The 25,369-nt window shown below is 43.2% G+C and overlaps 1 protein-coding gene across 1 annotated transcript; it reads left to right on the plus strand.

Moving 5' to 3' along the window:
* Positions 1 to 2,147: 2,147 nt before the first annotated feature.
* LOC125432413 (cyclic GMP-AMP synthase-like) lies at positions 2,148 to 23,404 on the plus strand. The gene is made up of 5 exons (XM_048495904.1): positions 2,148 to 2,951; positions 9,617 to 9,845; positions 15,965 to 16,213; positions 20,485 to 20,584; positions 22,660 to 23,404. Exons 1-5 carry the CDS (start codon positions 2,331 to 2,333, stop codon positions 22,988 to 22,990), a joined length of 1,530 nt encoding a protein of 509 aa, XP_048351861.1. The 5' UTR covers positions 2,148 to 2,330; the 3' UTR covers positions 22,991 to 23,404.
* Positions 23,405 to 25,369: the final 1,965 nt, after the last annotated feature.

A 25,369-nucleotide genomic window follows, 5' to 3' on the forward strand; every position in this document is an offset into this window, starting at 1 on the left:
TTTGTCCCCCCACCCCTGCTTTGTGGCTAGGCTAACTAACTTGCTAACTTGCTTTGGTTCTACTTTTAAGTTTGTTGTCTTAGCTTTTTAAAAAAGAAAACAACCTTTTCTTTAGAAGTGGTTTGTTTTCCTGTAGTTCTTGCTGTGCCCTGGGCAGATCTGTGGGTCTCCCCACTTCAGTTTTTTTTTGGGGGGGGGGTTGTGTTTCTGCAGCTGTGAAGTAGTGCTGTGTGGCTTTGGTAGGAGATTCAGGGCTTGCAAATGTGCCCCCCCCCCCTTGATGTGCGTAGTTCATTAGGTGTTGTTGTAGAGTGGCTTCATTTTAAAAGGGAGGTGTGTGGAAGGCAGTAGGGAAGGGTGTGTGTGCCTCTGTTCTTCTGGAGGGGAAAATGCTGCTATTCTCCTCTATTTGAAGCAGTGAGAGGTGTGGGATTGGGTGAGGCTTGCTGTTATGCCAAGCTGTCTCTGTGGTAGAGATTTCAATGGCAGTGCTCTGCTGGGGGTCTTGCTCTGCGTAGAGGCACCAAATTTACTTCAGGGCTGCTGCTGAGTGTCCTGAAAGGAACCAGTCAACTTTACTGAAGTGTGCTTTGGAGGGGCAAATGCTAAGGGGGCACCCAGTTGAAGGTGAAGCTGCTGCCCACAGAATGAGTGCCCAGACATCCAAACTTCAGCAAAGCTGGCTGGTTCTATCTCTACAATGGAATAGTTCTGAACTGAGCTTCTTAGATAATCTGGGGTGCCTTCTTAGTGTCATAGATGAGTTTCTTACCTTCTAGGTTTTAAACATATTTCAGAGGAAAAAGCAGTTGTTCAAGGTTATTCCAAGACTATGTTTTCTAAGTTAAGTTATTTTCAGAAGACTGTGAGTTCATGTCAGTAAGTGCCTTTGTCAGTATTAAAATCCAATGTGTGCAACTACTGTGGAAAACATGACTTGAAATTTGTCTCTGTCCTCTCCCTCTCTCTCTTCCTCCCAGCACTATGCTGTGTTTCCAATGCTGGGGTCAATTGGGGGTGCTGGATATAACAGCGTAAACGTTTTCACAGCAGTGATAAAACATTTTGAAAGCATTTTGAAAAAAAAATGCCTAAATGTTTGATTTCTGCTGAGAGTGGTATGGACTATTGCTGTTGAGGCATGTCTCTATAAATGTGATGGTGATTAGAAATGACCTGGTGCAAAAAGCAATCACTTCATTTGGTCGCGGAAGTGATGGGAGGGGGGTCACTTCCATGGGGGGGGGGGGAGCTTCAAGCTCAAGATTTTGTCCCTGGGCTAAGCAGCTTCTCTGTTTGCCTATAGGTGTAGCCCCTGCAGCAGCTTTGCCGGGGGGGGGCGAAAACTCAGATTTCCTGCACCAGGCTCCATTCTTCCCTATGCACTCTGCCCAGAGGGGCAGGGGATGCAGGATGGTAACGGAGCAGGGGAGTGTCGCTATCCCCAACCTCAGAGAGCTGCTTTTATAAGCTTATGTGAGGGGCGGGCCTGGGGAGGCATTGTACATGCCACAGGGGCTTCCAGTGGGGTGTGTGGCCCCCCCGAACCCTCCCATAAAAATCTATACCTACGTCCCTGGTCTCCATCCTGAGTAACGGGGTGGGGTTCAGATGCTCATCTGTCCTTATTAAATCTATTAAATATGAAAGATTGGGAGTGTTCTTAACTCCTGTGTATTAATATCATATTTTTATATGTTTGTAAGCCACCCCAAGCCCAACTGCGGTCAAGAATCGGGCTGATATCAATGCAATAAAATAAATAGATAGCACTTTTTCCCCCTGGCAGTGGCAGCCCTAATTATTGCAAGCTAGGTTCATTAAAATGATGCTGTAATCTTTAAAGTGCCATAAGACTGGCTGCTACAAACTAGTAAGGCTACCACTTTTTTCATTTCCCTCACAGATATATGGTCATAAAAATAACAAGATCGGTCCAGTAGCCAAGCCTAAACCTGCCTTTGGGGAAGGAGAGAGTGGCTATAGAAGGATTTCCACGAACTTACTTCTCCTTATGCAGTGGTTTCGTTTCTCTTAGAGAAAAGCCCCCTCCCGCAGTTCAGTGCATTTAAGCGAGACGGGAAGCGCTTAGGCCAGCTATCCGGGGTGGGATTTTCAAGGCAAGAGAGAGAGAGAGACATTCAGGAGCTTGTTTGCCGTCGCCTGCCTTTGGGTGGAGCCACCGGACCTCGGTGGCAGGTCTGCCAGCAGCCGGGATTAAAGCCATCACGATCGGACCCTGCCCAGTTTTCCCCAAGAAGATCAGGGCTGGCCTGCCAGGGTCGTTCAGGTTGTAGTCATTTATTTTTTGTCGAGAAAAAGTTACTCCCATGGAGCGGAGAGCAGCCGGGAGAGGAAAAAGCGCGAGGAAAACCATCGCGGCACCACCAGCCCCGGAGGAAGAGGCGGCCAAGGCTGCTCCAGCCCCCAGGGTGCAAAACCCTTCTTGCAAGCGCCCCGTCAAAGCCAAGGCGTCGCTCTCGGAGGGAGGGAGCAGATCCGGTCAAGCGGGGAAAGAAACTGCCCCGAGACCAAAAACGTCCCTGGAGAAAAGCACCCCCAACGCCCAGAAACGCGACCTGGCAGGAAAAAGCGACGGGCCTTCGCCAGAGAAGGAGGAGCTTCACGTCGAGGCGAAGGCGGCTGTGGAGGAGACGGCAAAATCTCCCCCTCGAGGGCGAAAGGCGTCCCAGAAGAAATGCGACCCCAAAGCGAAGGAGCCCGACCAGAAAAAAGCCTCCGAAGCGCTCCCCCCGCGAGTGCCGCCCCCTGCCCGGAGGAGCTTCCTGAGGGAGGTCGTGGAAAACCTCAAGCTGCCCAAGAGGAAGATTTCGGAAGCGTCTCAGCGGGTGAACTGGGTGAGAACCCGGCTGGTAAACGCGATCCGAAAGAAGACGTGCTTCAGCACTGTTGAGATATTAGGCACCGGCAGCTACTACGAGCAGCTCAAGGTAAAGGGCGGGGGGGGGGGGGGCGGGGGCGCACCGCGGATTTCCTTCAGCCGTTTAGCTGCGTCCTTCGCTGCTTAGTGCAGTTGCTGTGGCGGAGTGACCTTCCCCTAAATCTATTGCTAAATCCTGACTCCTGACAGCGAACTATGACTGGCAGCCCTTTGCCTTTCTGTTCCCAGCGGAATTAATAACACCTTAGGCGGGGCAGGCTTTGTATACTTCAAATAGCCCATCAATTTTTTGTCTCTAAAGTAGCTCATGGATTTTCATCTGCTAAATTGGAGCCTCCGACGCACAGCCTGCCAACTCTAAAATTTACTTTAATAGTTATTTCATCCCAGATGCTGAGATTAAGGACTGATTCCCACTCCTTCAGCAAATACTTCTGCACAGTAGGGTTTGTTTAATTAATGACACATTTACACTACACCTCTCCAAATTGGTTTACAGTTATTTTTACACACAGTGAAATGTTTTCAATTAAACAAGCATCATTCTCAGTAATACACATTAAGATAACAAAAAGCAGTGGAGAAACTGGGTATCTTGTTGTCAGGATGGTGATGCTGGACACATTTCTAGTGTTCTTGGAAAGAGACTCTGGTACACCACTACGCACACATCTTTAGTCATCTCCACAGAAAGACACTAGTACAGGGTTCACCAGTGTGATTTCCATGGGTGCTAGTTGGGGCACCAGCCAGTACTACTCCCGACACCCAGCCAGTTTTTCTAAAAGTGCGTGAAGCCATTGGAAGGCAGGGCAGTTACCAGCAGCTGTAATTCAAATAAAAGAGTTTTCTAGGGTTGCAATAGCAGCTGCAAACACTGGAGGATCAGGAGAACTAGTAAGTACAGAGGCTTCTGGTTCTATTCCTCCTTCAGAGTTTCCATCTGTTTATCCCTCTGCTTTTTGTGTGTCCCCTTCCAGCTTTCTTTCTTCCTTTTTTAAAAAAAATCCCCTTTCCATGATTAATTTGCAAAATAAAGATGTTGTCATGTTTGACTCTGCATCCTGTAGCAGCCATTTGGGGTTGATGCTGACCATCCCCTCTTAGAATTCCAAAGGTGCCTGCAAGCTCAGTAAGGCTGAAGGCCTTAGTAGACTGGAGTCAGAAAAGGTGAAATCATGAACATATTCTTGGTTTTAGTGATTGTCCTGGGTTTCAAGGTTCTTAATAATCAATGCTGTTCGTAGTAAAACATCTCTTTCAGCCTTTAATGCTCAAGCAGATTTTGAGGACTGTCATGCCCCCACAGAGCCTTTGTTTATTTCCCCTTTAGTTTCCCCAACAGATAGTATGGGTTTAGCTATGTTTTGTACAGTATTCAGTGGGAGGGAACCGAATTTAGTTCTGTCCCTTTAAGAAGCCCTAGGGCTGGTGTTCTACGGCAGTTATTACCCAGCAACCTGTCTGATTTGGCAGTTAGGGGCCAACGGAAGCTGGGTGACAGTGGCAGTTAGGTGCCAACGGAAGCTGGGTGACAGCAACAAGTTAGACAGTCCAAGATGTTTTAGACTCTCAGTATTTAACAGTCAAAGATGTTATAGATTCACAGTATTTAAGTTAAACAGTTATAGATGTTATAGTCTCACAGTATTTACAATAAATTCCAGACTCCAGAAAGTTTCTGCAACAAAGTAACCTTTATTTAGATTAGAAGCCCGGGAGGATCCTCAGGGGTCTGTCAACATTGTTACAATTAAAGCTTTAAGTATTGAACTGTTAACTGAGTCAGTGAGTCTTACATTCTGCTTTGGCCGGGTGCAGGCACCTAAATAACCACCTGGGGAGCAGAACAAGGACCAGATGTACTCACACAGTCCATTCTATCCCATCTAGAGAGCTAGTTGTGTATAGTACCTTCTCTGTCCTAGATTGACAGGGACAGGACTAGGTGGACCTCTTACATGGGTAATTTTTGTGCTTTGGGCTTAGAAATGAGGAGATCTGCAAGATAACCATGTTTTTTCCAAGGTCTTTCCCCCACCCCAATTTTTTCCTCAATATAAACATGAGGAACTTTTGGGAAGTTCTAGAAGGATCTATGATATATTGGAATGAATGAATGTTATAAGATAGCATGGTTGCAGCAGTTGGCCATTCTCTATAATTTTGTATTAGGTACATTTAAAATTTTGTTAGTAGAAAATGAACTTTTTAACTTACGTGTTTAAATTCCATGAATATACAAAGTAATATAATTTCATATGCTAATCAATGACTTTCCCGCATTCTCATTTTCCTCATAAATTCTTGCTTCTGTTTTTTCCCCATTTTGCATGTCTCTTGCTCCCTCTAGTGATTGATTTGATATCACACAGGCTAATGTTTGGCATAAAAACCGTCTGCTTAAATCTCTAGGGCTGTGATGGCGAACCTTTTTGAGACCGAGTGCCCAAATTGGAACCCAAAACCCACTTATTTATCGCAAAGTGCCAACACGGCAATTTAACTTGAATACTTAGGTTTTAGTTTAGAAAAAATGGTTGGCTCCGAGGCACGCATTACTCAGGAGTAAGCTTGGTGGTAGTTGGTGGCTTTGCTTTGAAGCAACCGTGCAACTCTTCCAACGGGTGAATCATGACCCTAGGAGGGTTTACTCAGAAGCAAGCCCCATTGCCAGCAACCGAGCTTACTCCCAGGTAAAGGATTGTGCTTTAGTTCTTCGCATGAAAATCAGTGGGGTGCTTAACAGTGTTTAACAGGGTTACCTACACTGCTTTCCCAAAACTAGGTCTTAGGTTAAAAGCTAATAATCGAGCCCAGTGGCCCAGGCCAGCCTATAGGTGTGGAGGGGCACTCTGTTTGCACGTGCCCACAGAAAGGGCTCTGAGTGCCACCTCTGGCACCCGTGCCATAGGTTCGCCACCACTGCTCTAGGGAGACAGGTCACATATAAACCTGTGTGATACTGAATCAACTACTAAAGGGAGCAAAACACATGTGGAACTAACCCCCCTCCTCAGGAGAAAAAGGAATTGCCAACCAGGAAAATGAGAATGCAGAAAAACCCTAACAGCACAATCAAAGGGGTGTGTGTTTCCAAACATGCTCAGAGAGCAGACTGAGCATTACACAGGTGTACATATGAGATAACAGTTACACTGGTGCAGGACCCAGCACTGCTTGGCTGGGGCACTGGTACAGCTCCATAGCAGTAGCTTACCAGCACAACTGAGATGCAGTTGTGAGGCATGGCCAGCAGAGTTGGCTCCTTAAGTACTTTCAATCCAGAAACATCCTCTGATAGAGGCACAAAGTTCTGCTTTCCAAAAACACGAGTAGCTCTTCAAGAATTTATCAGCTTGTCAGCATGGCCAATTGGCCATGCTGGTAGGGGCTGATGGGAATTGTAGTTCCTGAACATCTGGAGAGCCGCAGGTTCCCTACCCCTGCCATAGGTAAATGGAAGAAGCTAACATGTAGTGTGTTTCTTCAAAATGAGAGGTAAGTTGTAGAAGGATGTGGGGTGAAAGGGGGTGAGAGATCGAGGTGATTGGTTGACACTGAAGAGTGACTTTGAAGAGACTGTGCTGAAATGAAAAAGAGTCAGAGTGTGTATGAAACCTGGGGGAGAGACTGCTGTGCTGGAGATTGATAGGGAGTCAGTCTGAGCTAAACTGAGTCAGATTGTGTAGAAACACTGAGAGACCAGAACTAGAGTCAAATCCTAGTAAGGTCTAAGATATGTAAAGGAGTGAGAGAGTGGATTAATGTAAAGTCAAATTCACCTGCAGATGTTGTTGCTTCAGTTTGCTTTATTTATTGTAAATTATTTCTTGAAATGTTTCAGCTAAAGAACATACATAAATAAAATTTTAATGTTTTAAATGTGAGCTGGAATCCCACATTAGTAATTTCCCCCCAAATCATGTAGCCCTTCAAAACTGCTTTAAAGCTTGGACACACTACTTCAGGAGAAATTATAAAGGATTTTGGAATTTAATTCCTAGTGGCAGCAAAATTTAGATTGAGAAAGAGAGAAATAAATAAACATTATTTTGCACTATTATATTTATTTATAAAGAAATAAGTGGGCATCACACTCTTTCTGCAGTGGCCATGCACATGAGGCACAGGTAGTTCAAGGTAACAACTTATGACACAACCAATTTTCTCTCCACTGTGGCAGCCAAGCCTCCTCCCCAGCAACCAATCGCAATTCCTCCCAAGCCTGGAAACAAAACCCCATCAGGATTCCTCACAACTCTCAAGCTCAGGCACTTACTACAGGATGCCGTCTAATAGCTCTTCGGTGTGTGGACTTAGAGCAAGTAGCAAGGCATTCTGAAGATGGGGAAAGCACAGAACAGGCCACCTAGCAGTATTAGATGAGCACTTTGCACCCACACCTAAAGGGAAGAACAAGTCCACACTCTGTGGTTGACCTCTCCCATTCCAGAACTTAATAGGTACCCGATCTCCTAAAGGAATGACCACACACTAACAGATAAGAACAGGTGTCTTTCCCGAACCTTATTCCCTGTTCCTCTTGCTTGTGGCCAGAACACAGGCTACACATAAAAAAATTAGTGAACTGTTCCAAAGATCTCAGACACTGGTGATAACAATCTTTGTTAATGATCAACACAGGACTGTGGGCCTATCAACCTATGTGGCCCTCCTTAGTGGTCATATATACACGACAAAATTATTAAAGAAATACATCCAGAAATACACCTTACAGGTATTTTTATTTTGAAGCTGGAAACACTTTGATCTTATGTGGCCTGATGTTGGCTGTTAACATATTACTAATGGCTTTGGGTGCATGTAACATCAACCAGTGATAAAACTTACTGGCTGATGTTAGACGTGTCCTGAAACATTGATAATTATACATCAGATATCAGTGTGAGCTAATTTTGGTGGTAAAAGACCCATGTTTTGTGTTTATAGGTAACATCAGGCCACATAAAAGGATTTCCCATTTTCTGGTAAAATACCTGTAAGGTGAATTTCTGAATGTGTATTAATTCTGAAGGTGTCTTAATTTTCATTAATTATTTTGTTTTCTATATGCGGCCACTGAGTATGTGCTTTCTGTAATAATATAAGCACTGATTACATTTCAATTTTTTCCTAAACCTACCAGGCCCCACTCACCCCCCCCCCAAAACACTTGGGGTGCACCATAAAAAGTGTAGGAGGGTGCCGTGGCACCCATGGCAGCACATTCGGGTCTCCTGGTGTAGTTTGTTCAGTAGTTCATGTTGGTTGCGCTGGTGAAGTTCCAGAGTTGAGATAGCTGAGCCACTGGCACTTCCTGGATGTCACTTCATGTGAGATTGTGTGAAAGGAAAAAATGGCTCACCATTATCTGCGGGGCACCCGTTCACTGCCATCTGATCCAGAGTATAAGCATCAGGGAGCTGCCATCTGCCTTTCCCATGTGCATATAAAGGGGTTGTAAAAGTGTTTACTGCCACACAGGTAAAGCAGGCAGGAACAGATTCCTTGTTCATAGCTTGGGCTGTCAACTCACTTGGAAAATTCCTAGTCATTTAGGCCTAGAGCCTGAGGAGGTTGGGGCTAGGGGTTGTGAGGAACCTCAGCTGGTTATAATCCAAGTCCACCCTCCAAAGCAGCCATTTTGCCTAGAGTAACTTGTCTATTTTCCTTGGAGAGACCCTGTGTCACCTGGGTACTAGCCCTGAGGAGAAGAGGTCTCCTGGGTACTAGGAAGCAAGTCCAGACAAGTGAATCCATGTGTAGGGTCTGGCCCCCACTACTCAACCAAAAAGTGTTGAAACTCAGTGGATAGGTCTTTGAAAAGGTGCTGTATTGTGTCTCAAAGTGTCTTTCAACATACTCTTTGGGGGAATTGCAACAGTTAAACTGCAAAACAGCCATACAGATTTCTCTTTCTCATCCATAAAGCAGTATCTTGTCTCAGTCAGAACTGAAAAAGCAGGTTCTGAGTTTTTTGCTAGGTTCCCCACTCATTTTGAGAAGTGAGGAAAACAGAAAAAAAATTAAATGTGTAGTTTCTTGCCCCCTCCCCAAATTCCCTTCATACTCTTCCCAGGTGCTTCTGCTTGGGAGTAAAACAAGACAAAGGATGGGGGTCAAAGAAGTTAAAGAAGAAGTTTGGATTTATATCCCACCTTTCTCTCCTGTAAGGAGACCCAAGGTGGCTTTCAAGCTCCTTTCCCTTCCTCTCCCCACAACAGACACATTGTGAGGCAGGTGGGGCTGAGAGAGTTCCGAAGAACTGTGACTCGCTCAAGGTCACCCATCAGGAATGTAGGAGTGAGGAAACAAATGCAGTTCAACAGATAAGAGTCTGCTGTTCATGTGGAAGAGTGGGGAATCAAGCCTGGTTCTCCAGATTAGAATCCACCTGCTCTTAATCATTATACCACGCTGGCTCTCCAGGTCAGCCAGACAGAAAAGGCTCTCTTTCATGTGCCGAAACAAACACCAAGTAAAAATCCACATTAAAAGAAACACCAAGTCCAATATGCCACATGAAGTGAGTTTTGGTGCATGCAAAAGTGTGTCCTCTTGGGGTATGTTTTGGGGGTCCCGTTCTAGATCCTTTCCTTCTTGGCGAACAGGGTGACAGAACAGAGACTTGTTACCAGAAGTGTTTGAGGTATGAACTCTCTATCTCCACAGAAAATTATACTTTTGTAACTTCTAATGGTTGTCTTACAGATAAATAAACCAGATGAATTTGACATTATGCTTAAAGTGCCATCTGCAAGACTTCAGCTGGTGCCCGAGAATGACAGTGATTACAACGGTGCTCATTATTTTGTAATACTGAAAAGGAATCCTAAATTAAAGCAACTAGAAGAATTTGTAGATGGGGAATATCTTTCTGCTTCCAAAATGCTTTCTGAAATGAGGACCATTATAACAGATGAAGTAAAGACTATAAAGGGTAGGTATTAATTTCTTGTGGATAAAAAAGATACTACTCATAACCAGTTCTCAAGTCCTATTTTAATCAACAGGCTCAAAGTACAAGTTAAAATCACATAACTCTTTATAACAGTGTTGGTCCCACAGAACAGAAACTGCAAGGCTTGAGTGATCAGAAATTTTAAAAATTAACTAGTGCTCCAAATAGTATGTGAGCATCTGAATTAGTATGCATTCAGACATTAAAATAAAATAGTTTATAAACCATGGCTGGTTCAGTGTGATGACAGAATGCAGGTTTTCTGCTTGAGTCAGAAAAGAGACAAACAACAGACTATATACTCTGTTCCACAAAAAGATGACAGTAGGGTTGTATATTCATTCCCTACCTGCTGGACCTCCTGTTGTAGAATGCTCTACCTGGGTCCTAGTGCCTACCTAGCCCTGTTGTCTCTCTCCCCTCCCTCGTTTGACAGTAAAAATACATTTTGGCAGTGGCGTTCCTGCCTAGGGACAGGGGGTACCCTATACAATGTCTGAAGCCTTCCCCCATTTGGTCATGTGGAAGGCAGCATTCAGGTGCGTTTGTGTGTTTTAAACGTTTTAAGTGTTTTTTTTCACGTTCGGCCTGCAGGGGGGGCGCATTTTTTAAGGCTAGCGGCACCAAGAATTTCAGGATACCATCCAGAGACTGTCCTGATGATTCCACCCAGGTTTGGTGATGTTTGGTTCAGGGGGAGCAAGTTATATGGACCCCCAAAGAGGGTGCCCCATCCCCATTGTTTTCAATGGGAGCTAACAGGAGATGGGGGCTACCCATTTGAGGGACCATAACGATGGTCCCCCCCCTGAACCTCTCAACACTTGGAGATCGATCATCAGAATAGTTAACAGATGATACACTGAAATTTTGGTGTCACTGCCATCACCCCTTCGACACCACTAAGGAAATTTGCCCTTAAGATTCTTTGTTTTGCAGTGATTTTATGCTCCATTGCTTGGCAATAGAGTCAACGTTTTAAGTGTTTTTTTCACGTTCCCGGCCTGCAGGGGCGCATTTTTTTAAGAGCTAGCGGCGCAAAGTTCAGGGTACCATCCAGGGCATATGCGATGATACCACCCAAGGTTGTTGAAGTTATGTTCAGGGGACCAAAGTTATGGTCCCTCAAATGGGTAGCCCCATCACCAGGTTAGCTCCCTTTGAAAACGAAAATGAGGGATGGGGGCGTTCCATTTGAGGAGTCCATGGCTTTGGCTACCTGAACCTGGCTTTATCCTGAAATTTGGGTAGTATCCTCAAGGCAGTCTCTGGATGATGCTCTGAAATCATGGTGCCACTAACTTTAAAAGCAGCTCCTGCAAACGCTTTCTAAAAACACCAAATACCCCAAAACCCAAATACCTTGCATTAGCATTTGTTCATGTTTGGGCAGGACATGGTGGACATTTTTGTCGAATGTCAGATATTGCCCAATTTACTTTAGAAATCACTGTTTGTTTTCATCTGAGATCTCAACCCTCAAAAGTGATGCTGTTTCCAGGGTGAGGGAGAATCTGCCCAAACAGCATCACTTTTCAATTTTGTTTTAACGAGGATTTAAAGAAGAATCTGAGCTCTAGTTTAAACACCATTGAAAGTGATGCTGTTGAAGTGGAGGTGTTTTGTGAGAGATGATGCTGACATTTGTTTTGGTAAATGTTTGCTGGAGGTGATTTGTAGAGAGATTTACATGCTTAATACCCACTTGCACTGGCTTAAGGTTGTTTCTCAGGCTAACAACCTACCTCATAGGGTTGTTGTGACTAGGAGAAATTAGGAAAGGGTTGGTGGGGAGAGAGCCATGTATGTTTGATAGAGTGGGAGGTGTTTTGTGAGCTGGTACAAAAAATCATTGTTTGGTCATGGTGGGGTGGCTTCCCATAAGCTGGTGAGGGGGGGGGGGGGGGGCAAAAGCGCGGGTTTTGTCCCCAGGCGCCAGTTTGCCTAGAGTACACCCTGCATTTTGGCATTCCGGTTTAATTATATAATCACCCAATGGTGCCCAAACACTTACACCATAATCCTGGTCTCCTGCTGAACAGCTGCCAAAGAGCAGTGAGCTGCAAACCTCCTTATCCAGATCCCATTTGCGGCCATTGAGCAGCTGCCATACAGACCCACAACCAGCTGCACCAGGCAGGGGCCTACCTGTCTGCTTCCCCCACAACTTGTTGGTAAGAAAAGCTGTCACCTTGGTGTTTTTCATAACTCTCTTCACTCTCAGAGGAATCACTGTCAGAATCTGACCCCAAATAGATCTTTAGTGGGGACATTTCATTGTTTTCTTGGAGGAAGTCAAGATCCCAAAATTGCCTCTCCTTTTTGATCAGATGTTGGACAAAACTGGTCCATATCTTGGGAGTTGCTGCACACACCCCTTCCTTGAATATTTTCAATGTCATCCAGTTTAAAGGTGGCATTATTTATTGTCGCATGTCCTTTTATCTGACTCCATACTAACTCAGTAGAGGTTTAGTGCATGTGGGGGGAGAAGCGCGATACTTAGTGACAGCTGCCATTTCTTCTGTTTGAAATCGAATAAATCTGTGCTTTTGAACCAGAAGAACAAGCTCAGGCTTAACTGGCTCTGGCTACCCAGAGATCCTTTTTGGATGCAGTTGTTGGGATCTTCTCAGACCTCACAGAGTGATAAGAGGCATTATCCATGATGATTACACTTTTGGCAGCAACTTAGTGTTTTGAAGTTGTCTCCCTCATTTCCTGATGGTAATGGCCTGTTGTTTTAGGCTGAAAAAGCAATGCATTCTCCACAAACCCTTACTTGCTCCCACAGTGAGCAAATCAAATAATTCCCTTTCGACTGCAGGAAGCCAGTGTAGCCATAGTGGTTAAGAGTAGGTGCACTCTAATCTGGAGAACTGGGTTTGATTCCCTATATTGCCCACTTGAACTGTGGAGGCTTATCTGGTGAACTAGACTAGCTTGTGCACTCCAGCATTCCAGGTGGGTGACCTTGGGCTAGCCACAGTTCTTTGGAGCTCTCTCAGCCACAACCATCAGTGTGTGGGGGGGGGAGGGAAGGTGTAATCCCGTTGAGTCTCCTTACTGGGACAGAAGGGGAGATATAAATCAAGCTCTTCTTCCCAGATGGCCCCTCAAGAATGCCTCCTTAACGGTAGAATGACATGCTTTCAAGCAGCATCAAGGTTAAGAAAAAAAAGAGTTAAAAGTGACAGGAGGTACTTGAGAGAAATGTCAGAATTTGAGGAGAATCACTCATGAAACAACATATATTAATGGGTGAGGTAGGAAATAATCACTTAGACACAGTTCAGTGACAGAACAGGTTAAAAAGTGTGTGCCAAAATGGATGCAACCCGTTCAAGGGGAACTGACCTTCCAGTAGTGGGAAACATTACACATTATGGATAAAAAACATAAATTTACTACATGCCAACTGTTGAAAGAAAACTGGTATAAGATGCTTTACAAATGGTACATAATTCCAGAAGATATTAGAAGAATGGATAAAAAAAAAAGGTAAGGGGTATGTTCACGATATCTGGAAAAAAAATTGGATCTATTACATGTGGTGGTTTTGCAAAAAGGCAAAAAAAAGGATAACAATCCCCACAGAAATGCAAAAAATACTAAAAATTAAATTTCAAATGGACTCAAAAATTACGTTGTTCAGAATTGTCCCGGTAAACCTACCAAAACAATATCATGAATTATTTCTATATTTATTATTGCATCTAACTGGAAAAATAGAATATCCTGTTCAAGAAAACTGGGAAGATGAGAGAATACTTTATTATGACCAAACTGACAAACCTTGTTAATAGAAAGCCAGAGTGTGAATTTAAAGAAAAATGAAAGCCTTATTCGATTACGGTATATATTGTGAAATTTTATTTAAGCATATGTGTTGATATCAGGACACCAAAGTTTGTGTTTATCTAAGTGGAAGTTTTCCTTCAATATACTGATTATTGCAGATCCAGTCATTTTTCTTCTTCTAAATCTGTTCCTTTTCTTATTTTTTTGTGAAAAAAAAATATATATATAAAGGAGAAAAGGTGTGGAAGGGGGCCAAAAACCATCACCCACCTTCTCAGTCAGAGAGCAGCCATGCTGCTGAAGAAGGGATGAAGGCATGTCCTCTCACAGTCCTGCTTTCTCATTTTTCTCAAGTTTTTCTTTTGACAATATTAATGTTAACATAATATATTATAAATAAAGGAAACCAAAGGGCAGAAAACTTCTAAACCTTTCACTTAAAAAAAGAAAAAAAGAAAAACTCCTTAACCAACTTGACAATAATTTGAATTGCACAGCAAGAAAAACTGCAACAGTTTGCATTGCTTTTTTTTTTTTTTTGCCTTAAATATGTGAGGTCATTTCTTGCCTGGCTTCCCAAGAATTCTGCCTACTGTGTGCCATTGCTTCCTTGCCCTGTGGATGGGCATAGGAGACACGCTGGTCAACCTTGAGGTTTCTGCAACAGCTTAGGCTCAGCTGATCTTCCCGAATGTGTGAATATACGTTCAGGACAAGTTGTTGGGTCTGATTTCAAATTGTCTGCTCTTTGCGATTGGATTTAAAATAACAGTGAAGAGAATTCTCTCCAGAAGTAGACGTCCACGCAGTTTGCAAAAGGCAACTATTGGTGATAGTTGTTCAATAAACTATAAGTACTCTTGTATCAAAGAACCATGTTCAATAATGCACAAAATAATGGTTTTGACAAAGGCAGCACAGAAATTGAATAATAACTCTCCTATTCATTCAATACTATATTCTAATGCAGAAGCAGACTATATTATCGACCGCAGCACCTCATCTGACTGCACTATCTTTCTGTGGAACAGAGTATAATAGGGAGTTATGAACAAACTATGTTCTGTTAAGTATGCCTGGAAGAATAACCAAAGTTTTTGCAACCAGCTGTGGTTTAAGCCTTAATTTATTATATCTTGTTTCTGCATGTTCTAGCTTTTAGAAGATCATGAAATATTGCTATTTTAAAATGTTTTCACACTATTTACTTTGTACACGTAAGGAGACACAATTTGGAATTTCCACAGAAACAGCTGTATTCCAAGTTTGAGCAATGGATTAATAGATCTAGATAAAAGATAAGAGATAAGGAGAAGGTAAATATGGAAAGAGGAAGATTGGAGATTTAATCCATTATTTATTTAAACCTGGGTATGAAAGAAAGGTTAGCCAAACAAGGTCAATATTGACAGTAATATTAAGTTATTAAATTCAAATGGGAAGTCAAGAAAGTAGAGAAACTACCTGTATTAGATAGTTAAAATTTTAGAAATGTATTGTACCAATTAAGGCATTTTTGTACCAAAGTTGAAATTTTGTAAATGAGTTGTTTTTAATAATAATAGAACAAATAAACTTCAATATATTAATAAAAAAAGGAATTTCCACAGACTGCAATTTAACCACTCCATGATAACTGCTTTTTCTTTCCCAAGCCTTTTCTCACCCCACAATGTCAATCATAATCTCTGAAGATGTCAGTTAGCATTCTTTGGTCTCTCTCTTTCTGTGAGTAATAAAACATGAATTAAAATAATTGGGGATTTTTTTTGTCTCCCCCTCTGTCTTTTGCCCAATTATGCAAACTTTTTGATATGCCCTGTAAGGCCAAGTTCAGACATTATTTGCTAAAACTAACTCCAGTGAAGATTTTTCATATTATTCTAGTAGTTTGGTAAGCCTTGAAAAACACATCTCAAATGAAAGTCAGTCACATATTACTTAACTGAAATGGTTGCTGCAAGCTGTGACCAACTCTCAAATCATTGTTGGCAACCTGTGCTTAAAAATTTCATACAGTGCTTCCAGTAGCCTTCGCTTAATTCTGTAGCTAAAATATACCAGTAGCAGTTTTCTGCTCCAATGAAACAGCAAGTGATAAAGCTATTATTGTGCTTAATTTATCTGCAGCTCAACAATGTCAGTTGAATATGTCCCACAAGCCTACTCTTTGTATCAAAAGTTTAAACTTTTACTTGTAAGTTAACCTCTAGTGCAATGTTTTGTATCGGTCTCTTCTATTTTGCTTAAACTTTGTGGAAAATGGAAATACAAACTTTTCTTTTGGCTGTTAACAGAAATGAAGGTAACTATGGAGAGAAAAAAACCTGGAAGTCCAGCAGTTACTCTTCAAATTGAAGACCCAACCTCCCTTATATCAGTAGATATCATTCTTGCTTTGGAAATGGAGGGTACAACCTTGTGGGACCATAAAGTGAATAGACAAGATATTAAAAATTGGCTTGGAATCCACGAACATAACAAGCTACGGATGCAGCGACGGTGTCTTGTGCCCAAGAATGCTAAAGTGGAAGCACACTTCAAAGGTATTACAAATAAAAATAACTTTTAAGAAATTTGGCTTAGTACGCAAATAAAAATTTTCACCTTAGAAGGCTTGAAATTTGATCACAGCAAGTTTTGGAGGTAGTCAAATCCCTTCCAGCTGGTGAGCTAAATATTCTAGAAATTTTGAAATCACGGGTTGTGTTTTTCAGCCCCCCCGGCAGTTTTGGAAAAAACAGAAATATGGAATAATTATTTTCCTCTCAAATCTAAATTCATTTTACTGGTTTAACAACACAAAAGGAATATTTAGAAGTTTGTAAGCTTTTCTATGCTTTCGGCATACTTAAGGAACGTAACATATAAATTACTTGAAATGCAATCCTGGGACAAGCAGAACCTGTACATTATAGAGAGGCTTCACTTGGACAAAAGAGGAGACATACTGCGCTACTTGTGCTCAATATCAAAAAGGTGGCAGAATTCAAACTAATACTGGGGAAAGGTGACAAGAGCTGGGAAGTTTCCAGTTCAGCACAACTCAATCCAAATGACTGTTCAGAATGAAATTGGCTGGAGCACAACAGAAACAGGGTAGGATGAGAAGGTGTTGTATATCAGAGGGCATAGAGTCAAATAATTTAGAAAACACTAGGAACTGAGATATTGGGCTTTGGGGTTCAAGATGAAGTCCAAGATGTAGATGTACTAGCTGGGAGAAGTCACCACTGCATCCATATTAATGGGAAGTTACCCCTAAAGTCCAAAACAGTAATGTTTGATTTAAGAAGAGGGGACTTTTTTTCATAAAAATCAAGAGGACTAATTAGATGAAAATGAAACACAGGAGATTCAGACCTGCAGAAGATACTTTGGAAGGTATTTAAAAACATCCTAATTGAACCAGTTTCCCAGATTAGGAGAGGTACTGCTAAGTCTGAAAGGATGTTGCATGGTTAACTACCCATGTCCAGAAAGCAGGGACGTAGGTATAGATTTTTTATGGGAGGGGTTCGAGATGGGGCCACACCCCACCCGCCCCTAGGGCATGGCCACACCTCCTCACGCCCCGCCCCTGGCCTAGCACTTATAAAAACAACTCTCCAAGGCTGGGGACGGCAGACTCTCCTGACCTGCCCTCCCCTGCCCCCACCAGCTGGGCTCCCAGCTGGCAGCCATCAGTTCCTTCTGCCCTCCCCTCTGTGCAGAGGCATAGAGGGAAAATGAAGCCTGGTGCAAAATCTGAGTTTTGTGCCCCCCTCCCCCCCGGGAAGTCACTGTGATGCTGGAATCCACCCCCAAACAGCATCACTTTCAATGGTATTTAAACTAGAGAGACCAAATTCTCCTTTTAAATCCATCTTAAAGGGAGAATCTGGGGTCCCCAGTTAAACAACATTGCAAGTGATGCTGTTTTGGGGTGGATTATCCCCCACCCAGAAACAGCATCACTTTCAATGTGGTGTAGTGGTTAAGAGCAGGTGCATTCTAATCGGGAGGAACCGGGTTTGATTCCCTGCTCTGCCACTTGAGCTGTGGAGGCTTATCTGGGGAATTCAGATTAGCCTGTGCACTCCCACACACGCCAGCTGGGTGACCTTGGGCTAGTCACAGCTTTTCGGAGCTCTCTCAGCCCCAACCACCTCACAGTGTGTTTGTTGTGCGGGAGGAAGGGCAAGGAGATTGTAAGCTCCTTTGAGTCTGGTACAGGAGAGAAAGGGGGGATATAAATCCAAACTCTTCTTCTTCTAAACTGAGGACCTCAGATTCTCCCTTTAAATCCATGCTGAAGGGGGTGGATTTAAAAGGAGAATCTGGGGAAATTTAGTGCCCTGCCGTCAGGGGTGCTATTGTTAAGCTTTAGAAGCATTTCATTCAGGGTATCTTTTAGGAGACTCTCCTAATGATACTACCACCCAGGTTTGGTGAAGTTTATCTTAGGGTCCAAAGTTATGGACCCTCAAAGCCGTAGTTCGCCGATCTTCCTATTGGCTCCCATTGGAAACAATGGGGGATGGGGGCACCCTGTTTGGAAGTCCATAGCTTTGGACCCCCTGGATCAAACTTCAAAAACCTGGGTGGTATCAATAAGAGACTCTCCTGATGATACATTCCAGGTTTGGTGAAGTTTGGTTCAGGGTGTCCAAAGTTATGGGCCCTCAAAGATGTAGCCCCCATCTTCTATTAGCTCCCGTTGGAAACAATGGAGGATGGGGGCACTCCCTTTGGGAGTCCATAGCTTTGGACCCCCTGAACCAAACCTCACCGAAAATGGGTAGTGTCATCAGGAGAGTCCCCCAAACAATCCCTGAAAGTTTGGTGCTGCTAGCCCAAACAATGTGCCCCCTGCAGACCAAAAACAAAAAAAACACTAAACATGTTTTTAAAATCCACAAACGGAGGGACGGAGCTTCGGACACGAATGGGGAGGTTTGAACCCGAGAAATCCCCCTTACCTACGTCCTTGCCAGAAAGCCATAAAAGGCTAAAAAGCATCTTTTTTTAACAAAATGCAAGGTTTGCCCCAGTGAAGTGAACAGAAGCAAACATGCATAAATTATTTGGGGAGTGCCTTGCTAAAAGCATCAAGACAAAAAAAAAGCATTTCTTTAAATGCATCATCAGCAGGAAACCAACCAGAAAAGCATTTTGACGTTTGCTTGCTAAAGAAAGGGCGATAGAGACGCTAAACAAATTGTTAGAAGAAGAGCTGGATTTATATCCCCCCTTTCTCTTCTGTAAGGAGACTCAAAGAGGCCGACAATCTCCCCCCCACAACAAACACCCTGAGAAGTAGGTGGGGCTGAGAGAGCTAAGAACTGTGACTAGCCTAAGGTCACCCAGCTGGCATGTGTTGGAGTGCACAGGCTAATCTGAATTCCCCAGGTAAGCCTCCACAGCTCAAGAAGCAGAGTGGGGGATCAAACCTGGTTCCTCCAGATTAGAGTACACCCGTTCTTAACCACTACACCACTGCAGCATCTAGGAGCTATTAGGAGCTGTGGTCACAGGTAGATAATTCAAGGTTTTAAAATTTGTGGGATATGTTTCTACTATTTTCAGGAAGAGTATCAGAAGAACTAAATCAATTGTGATGAGAGATGAAGTTCTAGACCCATTGGGGAAATCAAAAATCAAGAACGTTCTTAGGGAACTCAAATAAGAGATTGTTGACTACTATCTTGAATATTTAACTCGCCACTAAAATCATCCACTGTACCAGAAGACTGGAGAGCAACAACTGTTAAAACTGATTTTTATAAAGGGATCCAGAGGGGAATCCTGAAATTACAGGACAGTTAGTGTAAAATCTGTCCCAAACCCATTGGTAGAAACTGCAATCACAGACAGAATTATTAGGATAAAGCATGCCAGAGGAATAAAGCCCGGGCTTGAGAGAAAATCCAAAGTATGACTCCTGCAAAAGCAAGTCCCTGCCTCACCAACCTTTAGGAGTTTTTTGGAGAAATGAAATAATCATGTAGATAAATTCAAATGACCCAGAGTGACATTGTACACTTCCGATTTTCAAAAGGCTTTCGATGAGGTACCTCCACCAAAAACTCCCTTGCAAGTTTTAACAGTCAAGTGGGATTAAGAGAATGGACCCTCTTTCCCCAGGAAAAAAAGTCTTCCCCTGAAATCTTGCAGCTTTTTTCTGCAGCCCTTTATCACTTTTCTTCACCATGTCAGAGAGCTAGAATAATTGGACGAAGGTGCTTGTGTGCTCACCCTACCCTCAAAAGGTGAGAAGGGCAGATTAAAAAGCAGAGAAACTCAAATAATGCATTAGATATTCCAACAATATATGATTAATTATCACAAGGAATAATAAATACCATGCAATTCCCCCTTTCAAAACTGATAACTTTTTATTAAAAATAAAAGCATTGGGAAACCCAGAGTAGATTTCGTTCTAGTTGCTTAGGGTAAAATAATGTAAAATACTATAACTGGGAGATATAGTCTGTAGTGTGAACTTTACATCACAGTAGGCAAAACGGTAGACAATTAAGAAAGGAAATAGTGAACTAGGCAATCATCCTGGCTTCATATCTACTTCAATATGCCTTAGGGTGCCTTAGCATCCTTGTATTGTCCAGCACACCTGTGAGGAATGGCAGAATCAAGGTTAATGGTAGCATGAGGGCAGTAATGGCATCTTTTCACTCCAGTTCTTACTGCAGTTCTAGGGAGTTGTCCCCTAAGCTGCCAATGTCAGATATTTAATCTATGATTTAAAAAAAAACACCGGATGCAAGAATGAGTTCTGCAATAAAAGGCTGTGCCTTTTCTTATTTTTCAAACTTAGATACATGGAGACTCTCTTTTTCACTTGCTGAGAAAACTATCATCAAGTATCATGGCAACACAAAGACATGCTGTGAAACTCGTGGAAAACAATGCTGCAGGTTTGTATTTTAAAATTAGTTTTCCGTTTTCCAAGTTTTCTGTAGCGATTGTATAGTCTAAAAAATAGAGCAAGAATGTACTGGTTACATAATTCAGCCTATTTCTGCTACTACACTAAAATGGAAGAATAAAGTTAGTGAGATGCCAAAAATGTAGATCGTGCAGAGGTGCAAATCAAGAATGGCTCCTCTCTGATACAATCTTGTATTTCTAACACTAGCCCAATTCTTCCCAGAAAGCTTAGTGAAATGTGCATAAAATAGGGATCTTTCATAATTTGTAATCACCAATAAATGCAAGTTTTAACAGTGAATGTTTTAACTTCTGGATAGTGAAATCCTGAAACTCCCCTGCTGCAATATAGCTACACTGAGGGGACTCTTTTGACATTGGCTCCCTAATGACATTCCACAGAAAGGGGTGGGGAAAACAGGCACCCTCCATGAATCCCAGGTTTCACAGTGAGTGTGCTGGAGTTTTCAGCAACTCCAGCAACACGCACCAATCAGGGAGCAGTGCCCCGTTGACATTCCTGTGAGTTGCAGCCACTGGTCATCAGTGTGGCCATGGCATCCTCATCTCCTCATAACAGGCAGAGTTCCAGAAAAGACCTAGCAACAGCCCAAGTGGCCTGTGGGAGGAACCCCAGGTGCATGTATGTTTCCCAAGTGAGGGAGGGGGGAACTCCAGACATCAGGTGACAACCTTGCAGAGCACCTCCAGTGAGAGCTTCTCCATCCACCCCACAGCTCACCAGACAAAGGTCTCCATGTATTAAATGGGTCGGAGGGGTTTGAGGGGAGGCAAAATCCACACTTTGTGTTGCAAGACAAGGCAAAGGCCATGCTCAAACATGCCTCTTGCAGTATAGATTAGTGCCCTAAGCATTCCACTGCGGTTCTGATGCCACCACTGGCTATATGGAGCCAGATAGGGAATAAAGCAAACAAAGAGGTGGCCCAGGGAGAGCAAGCAGAGCAAGGTCCCCTGGTTTGAGCCCTACATGGAGAATAGCCCAAGGTAGTCCAGCCATACAGTCAGAGTTTTGCCACTACAAACCACATCATCAGGAACAGGATGACCCTGCTAATGGACCTCCCCAGGTAAGCATTATTTTAACTGGCAGCCAAAATGAAAAGTGTCCCTGAGTGAGAGAACCCTGTGTTGCATTCCCTATCAACTGAGTCATGTTTCAGGAAGCAACCAATCTGTTACTTCACAAGAAGAAGAGGAAGAAAAAAAGGAAGAGGAAGAAGAAGAGTAGTAGTAGTTTGGATTTATATCCCCCCTTTCTCTCCTGTAGGAGACTCAAAGGGTCTTACAATCTCCTTGCCCTTCCCCCCTCACAACAAACACCCTGTGAGGTGGGTGGGGCTGAGAGAGCTCCGAAAAGCTGTGACTAGCCCAAGGTCACCCAGTTGGTGTGTGTGGTTGTGCATAGGCTAATCTGAACTCCCCAGATAAGTCTCCACAGTTTAGGTGGCAGAGCGGGGAATCAAACCCGGTTCATCCAGATTAGAATGCACCTGCTCTTAACCTACCACGCCACATTCGTGTGTTCAGAAAGTTGGTTTGAATCTGTCAAGCTCATTAGCCATAGGCAAGGCACTCCTGCAAAACAGGTATAATACAAGCAAGACACAAATGAGGAGTTGAATTTATATTGATCAAGGAATACGTACAGGGATCTTTCAGGAGCTGGGTTTTTTTTGAAGAACAGGCCAAAGTCAGATCCTAGACAAAAGACTAACAGAGGTGGTGTCCCTTGGTAATCTCCAACCTTACTAACCAGGGTTGACCCAGCTTAGCTTCTGAGATCTGACAAGATCATGCTAGTCTGGCCATCCAGGCCAGAGTATGCACACTAGATCCTGGAATATACCGGTAACCATCCTCTAAAACTAAAGAAGGCAGAAGAGAGTGAGAGCAGGTATTGCTTTTATGCACATCTCTATTGACAAAGAGCTGCTTTCTACAGTTGTATAAATCAAACATTCCACTTAAATTAACTTCTTGTAAGGATTTTCTGATACAAAGTTATGAATTTCACACTGTTTGCATTATTTCCCAACAGGAAAGACTGCCTTAAGCTTTTGAAGTTTCTTCTGGAGCAGCTTAAAACAAAACATAATCAACTGAACAAATTCTGTTCTTACCATGCCAAAACTGCCTTTTTCCATACATGTACCATGTGGCCCACTGATGAAGAATGGCAGCCTATAAATTTGGAAGAATGTTTTGAAAGACTTTTGGGTTACTTTATTCATTGCCTCAAAAAGGCTGAGCTGAAACATTTTTTTATTCCTGAATGCAACTTGTTCGGCCCCGATTTGAAATGTAGTATACTTGTAAAAATAATTGAAAGTGAACGAACCCATGGATTCCCAATATTGAAGTCAGCATGATCTAGGTAAATTCATAAAAGGATGTAAACCTCATTGGAAGCTTTCTTCAAAACTTAACAAACAGTAAACTAAAATAACAAACAAAATGGATATTTGTAAAAGGGTGAGGGGCTACAGCAGCAGGAAAAACGTTTTTGATTCCTCTTTTTGTCTCCTACCTTCACTGTACAAGTCACCAGTTTTTGTGTTGTGAACAAAAGGAAAGGCAGAATGCATCTTTCCTCTCTCTCCTGACACCATTGATGCATGTGTATACACATGCTTCAATCATCTTTTAGCAGGTCCCAGAAGCCACTGCAGGGGCATACCTAGGCAAACTGGAGCCCTGAGCAAAACCTGAGTTTGATGCCCCTCCCCCATGGGCGGCCAACCTCTCCCACAGTAACCAAACAATGATTTTTCCACCAGGTTGTTTCAAAAGTCACCATCACATTATAGAACATGTCCCACCTCACAAATCTGAACACAGCAGAAATATTTTTTGAAAACATTTTCAAAATGCTTTCGAAATGTTTTATTACTGCTATGAAAACATTTTATGGTGTTGTATCCAGTCCCCCCAATTGGGGGAAACAGCATAACTTTCAATGTTATTTAAACAGGGGACCCCAGATTCTCCCTTTAAGGTGGATTTAAAAGGAGAATCTGGGCTCCCTAGTTTAAACAAGTGATGCTGGAATCCACCCCCAAACAGAATTATTTTCAATGGTGTTTAAACTAGGGAGCCCAGATTCTCCTTTTAAATCCACCTTAAAGGGAGAATCTGGGGTCCCCAGTTTAAGCGACATTGAAAGTGATGCTGTTTTGGGGTGGATTCTCCCCCACCCTGAAACAGCATCACTTTCAATGTTTAAACTGGAGAATCTGGGGAAATTTAGGGGGTGCCTGCTGTCAGGGGTGCAATTATTAAGATACAGCACCAAAATTTCTGAGTATCTTCGTGAGACCCTACTGATGATACCACCCAGGTTTGGTGAAGTTTGGTTCAGGGGGTCCAAAGTTATGGACCCTCAAAGGTGTAGCCCCCATCTATTAGCTCCCATTGGAAACAATGGGGGTTGGGGGCACTCCCTTTGGGAGTCCATAACTTTGGATTCCCTAAACCAAACCACACCAAACCTGGGTGATATCATCAGGAGAGTCTCCTGAAGAATCCCTGAAATGTTGGTGCTGCTAGTTTAAAACTGCGCCCCCTGCAGGCCAAAAACAGAAAACACTGAAAATACAAAAAATCCCACAAACGAACCTACATCCCCCCACAAGGCTGCGCCCTGGGCAACTGCCCACTTTTCCCAATGGGAGGAACGCCTCTGCGCCACTGTTCCAGTAGCACCAATGAAGCTAAGAAATCTGGGTCTTTAGCAGGTGGGATAGTAAGCAGTCCAGCATCTGGACATGGCCCACCCACTGTAGCTGAGAGGGGAGGGAGGGGTGGCATGCAAGGGAGGGGAGGCAGGAGGCCCGGCATTTGGACATGGCCCACCCACCCTAGTGGAGGGAGGGGGGCATGCAAGGGAAGGGAGTGAGGGGTGGTCCCCCTCCCCTTCCCTCTGTTGGTCAAAATGGAACTTTCATTTTTTTAATGGTGGCTGCAGCCTTTGCACAGGTTCCCCATTGAGAAAGAAAATGCCAGTTCCCACCCTAGGAAAAAAACTAGCCAAAGCTATTCAAGGACTACCCTGTAGGCTTCGACAAAGCTCAGCTATCAGAGAAGTCGAATTCACCTCTGCTCATCACAGCAGCAAAGGAAAATCTGGAGGAAGAAAGTGCGCCAGCGTGGTGTAGTGGTTAAGAGCAGGTGGATTCTAATCTGGAGAACTGGGTTTGATTCCCACTCCTCCACCTGAGTGGTGGAGGCTTATCTGGTGAACCAGATGTGTTTCTGCACTCCTGCAGGAGCCTGAATAAATGCAATGAGAAGTTTAGCAATCTCAGGTAGGGGTGGGAACACATTACCCACCACCAAAGTTGTGCTACTGACATCATGTCTGGATTCAGAAGTGTACAAAGCCCACAATGAGACCAGCTGTGCTTCTCTTGAAGCATTTTTCTAAAAACCGTTTTATGAAGAGTTTAACAGCTTACTGCCTGTTAATTCAGCTAGGAACTAGACTACCAACTAATTAGAATAGACTTGAATAGGATAAGCTCAGTTTATTCCAATGCAAGAAATCAGAACTGAGCTTCAGACAGTTGAATGTTGATGGCTCCCTCCTTTCCTGCTGAATTTGTAGGTTCCTAATATGAAAGCCAATTTGTTTTATTGTTCCTTGCTCCAAACTGCTGTGATTTTTTTGGTTTCTGGGCTTAGCTTTAATGTACTCCTCTCTCTCTATATATATATGTGTGTGTATGTATAAATTTGTATAAAGACTCTTA

This window comes from Sphaerodactylus townsendi, linkage group LG01 (assembly GCF_021028975.2).
Source record: "Sphaerodactylus townsendi isolate TG3544 linkage group LG01, MPM_Stown_v2.3, whole genome shotgun sequence".
NCBI lineage: Eukaryota > Metazoa > Chordata > Lepidosauria > Squamata > Sphaerodactylidae > Sphaerodactylus > Sphaerodactylus townsendi.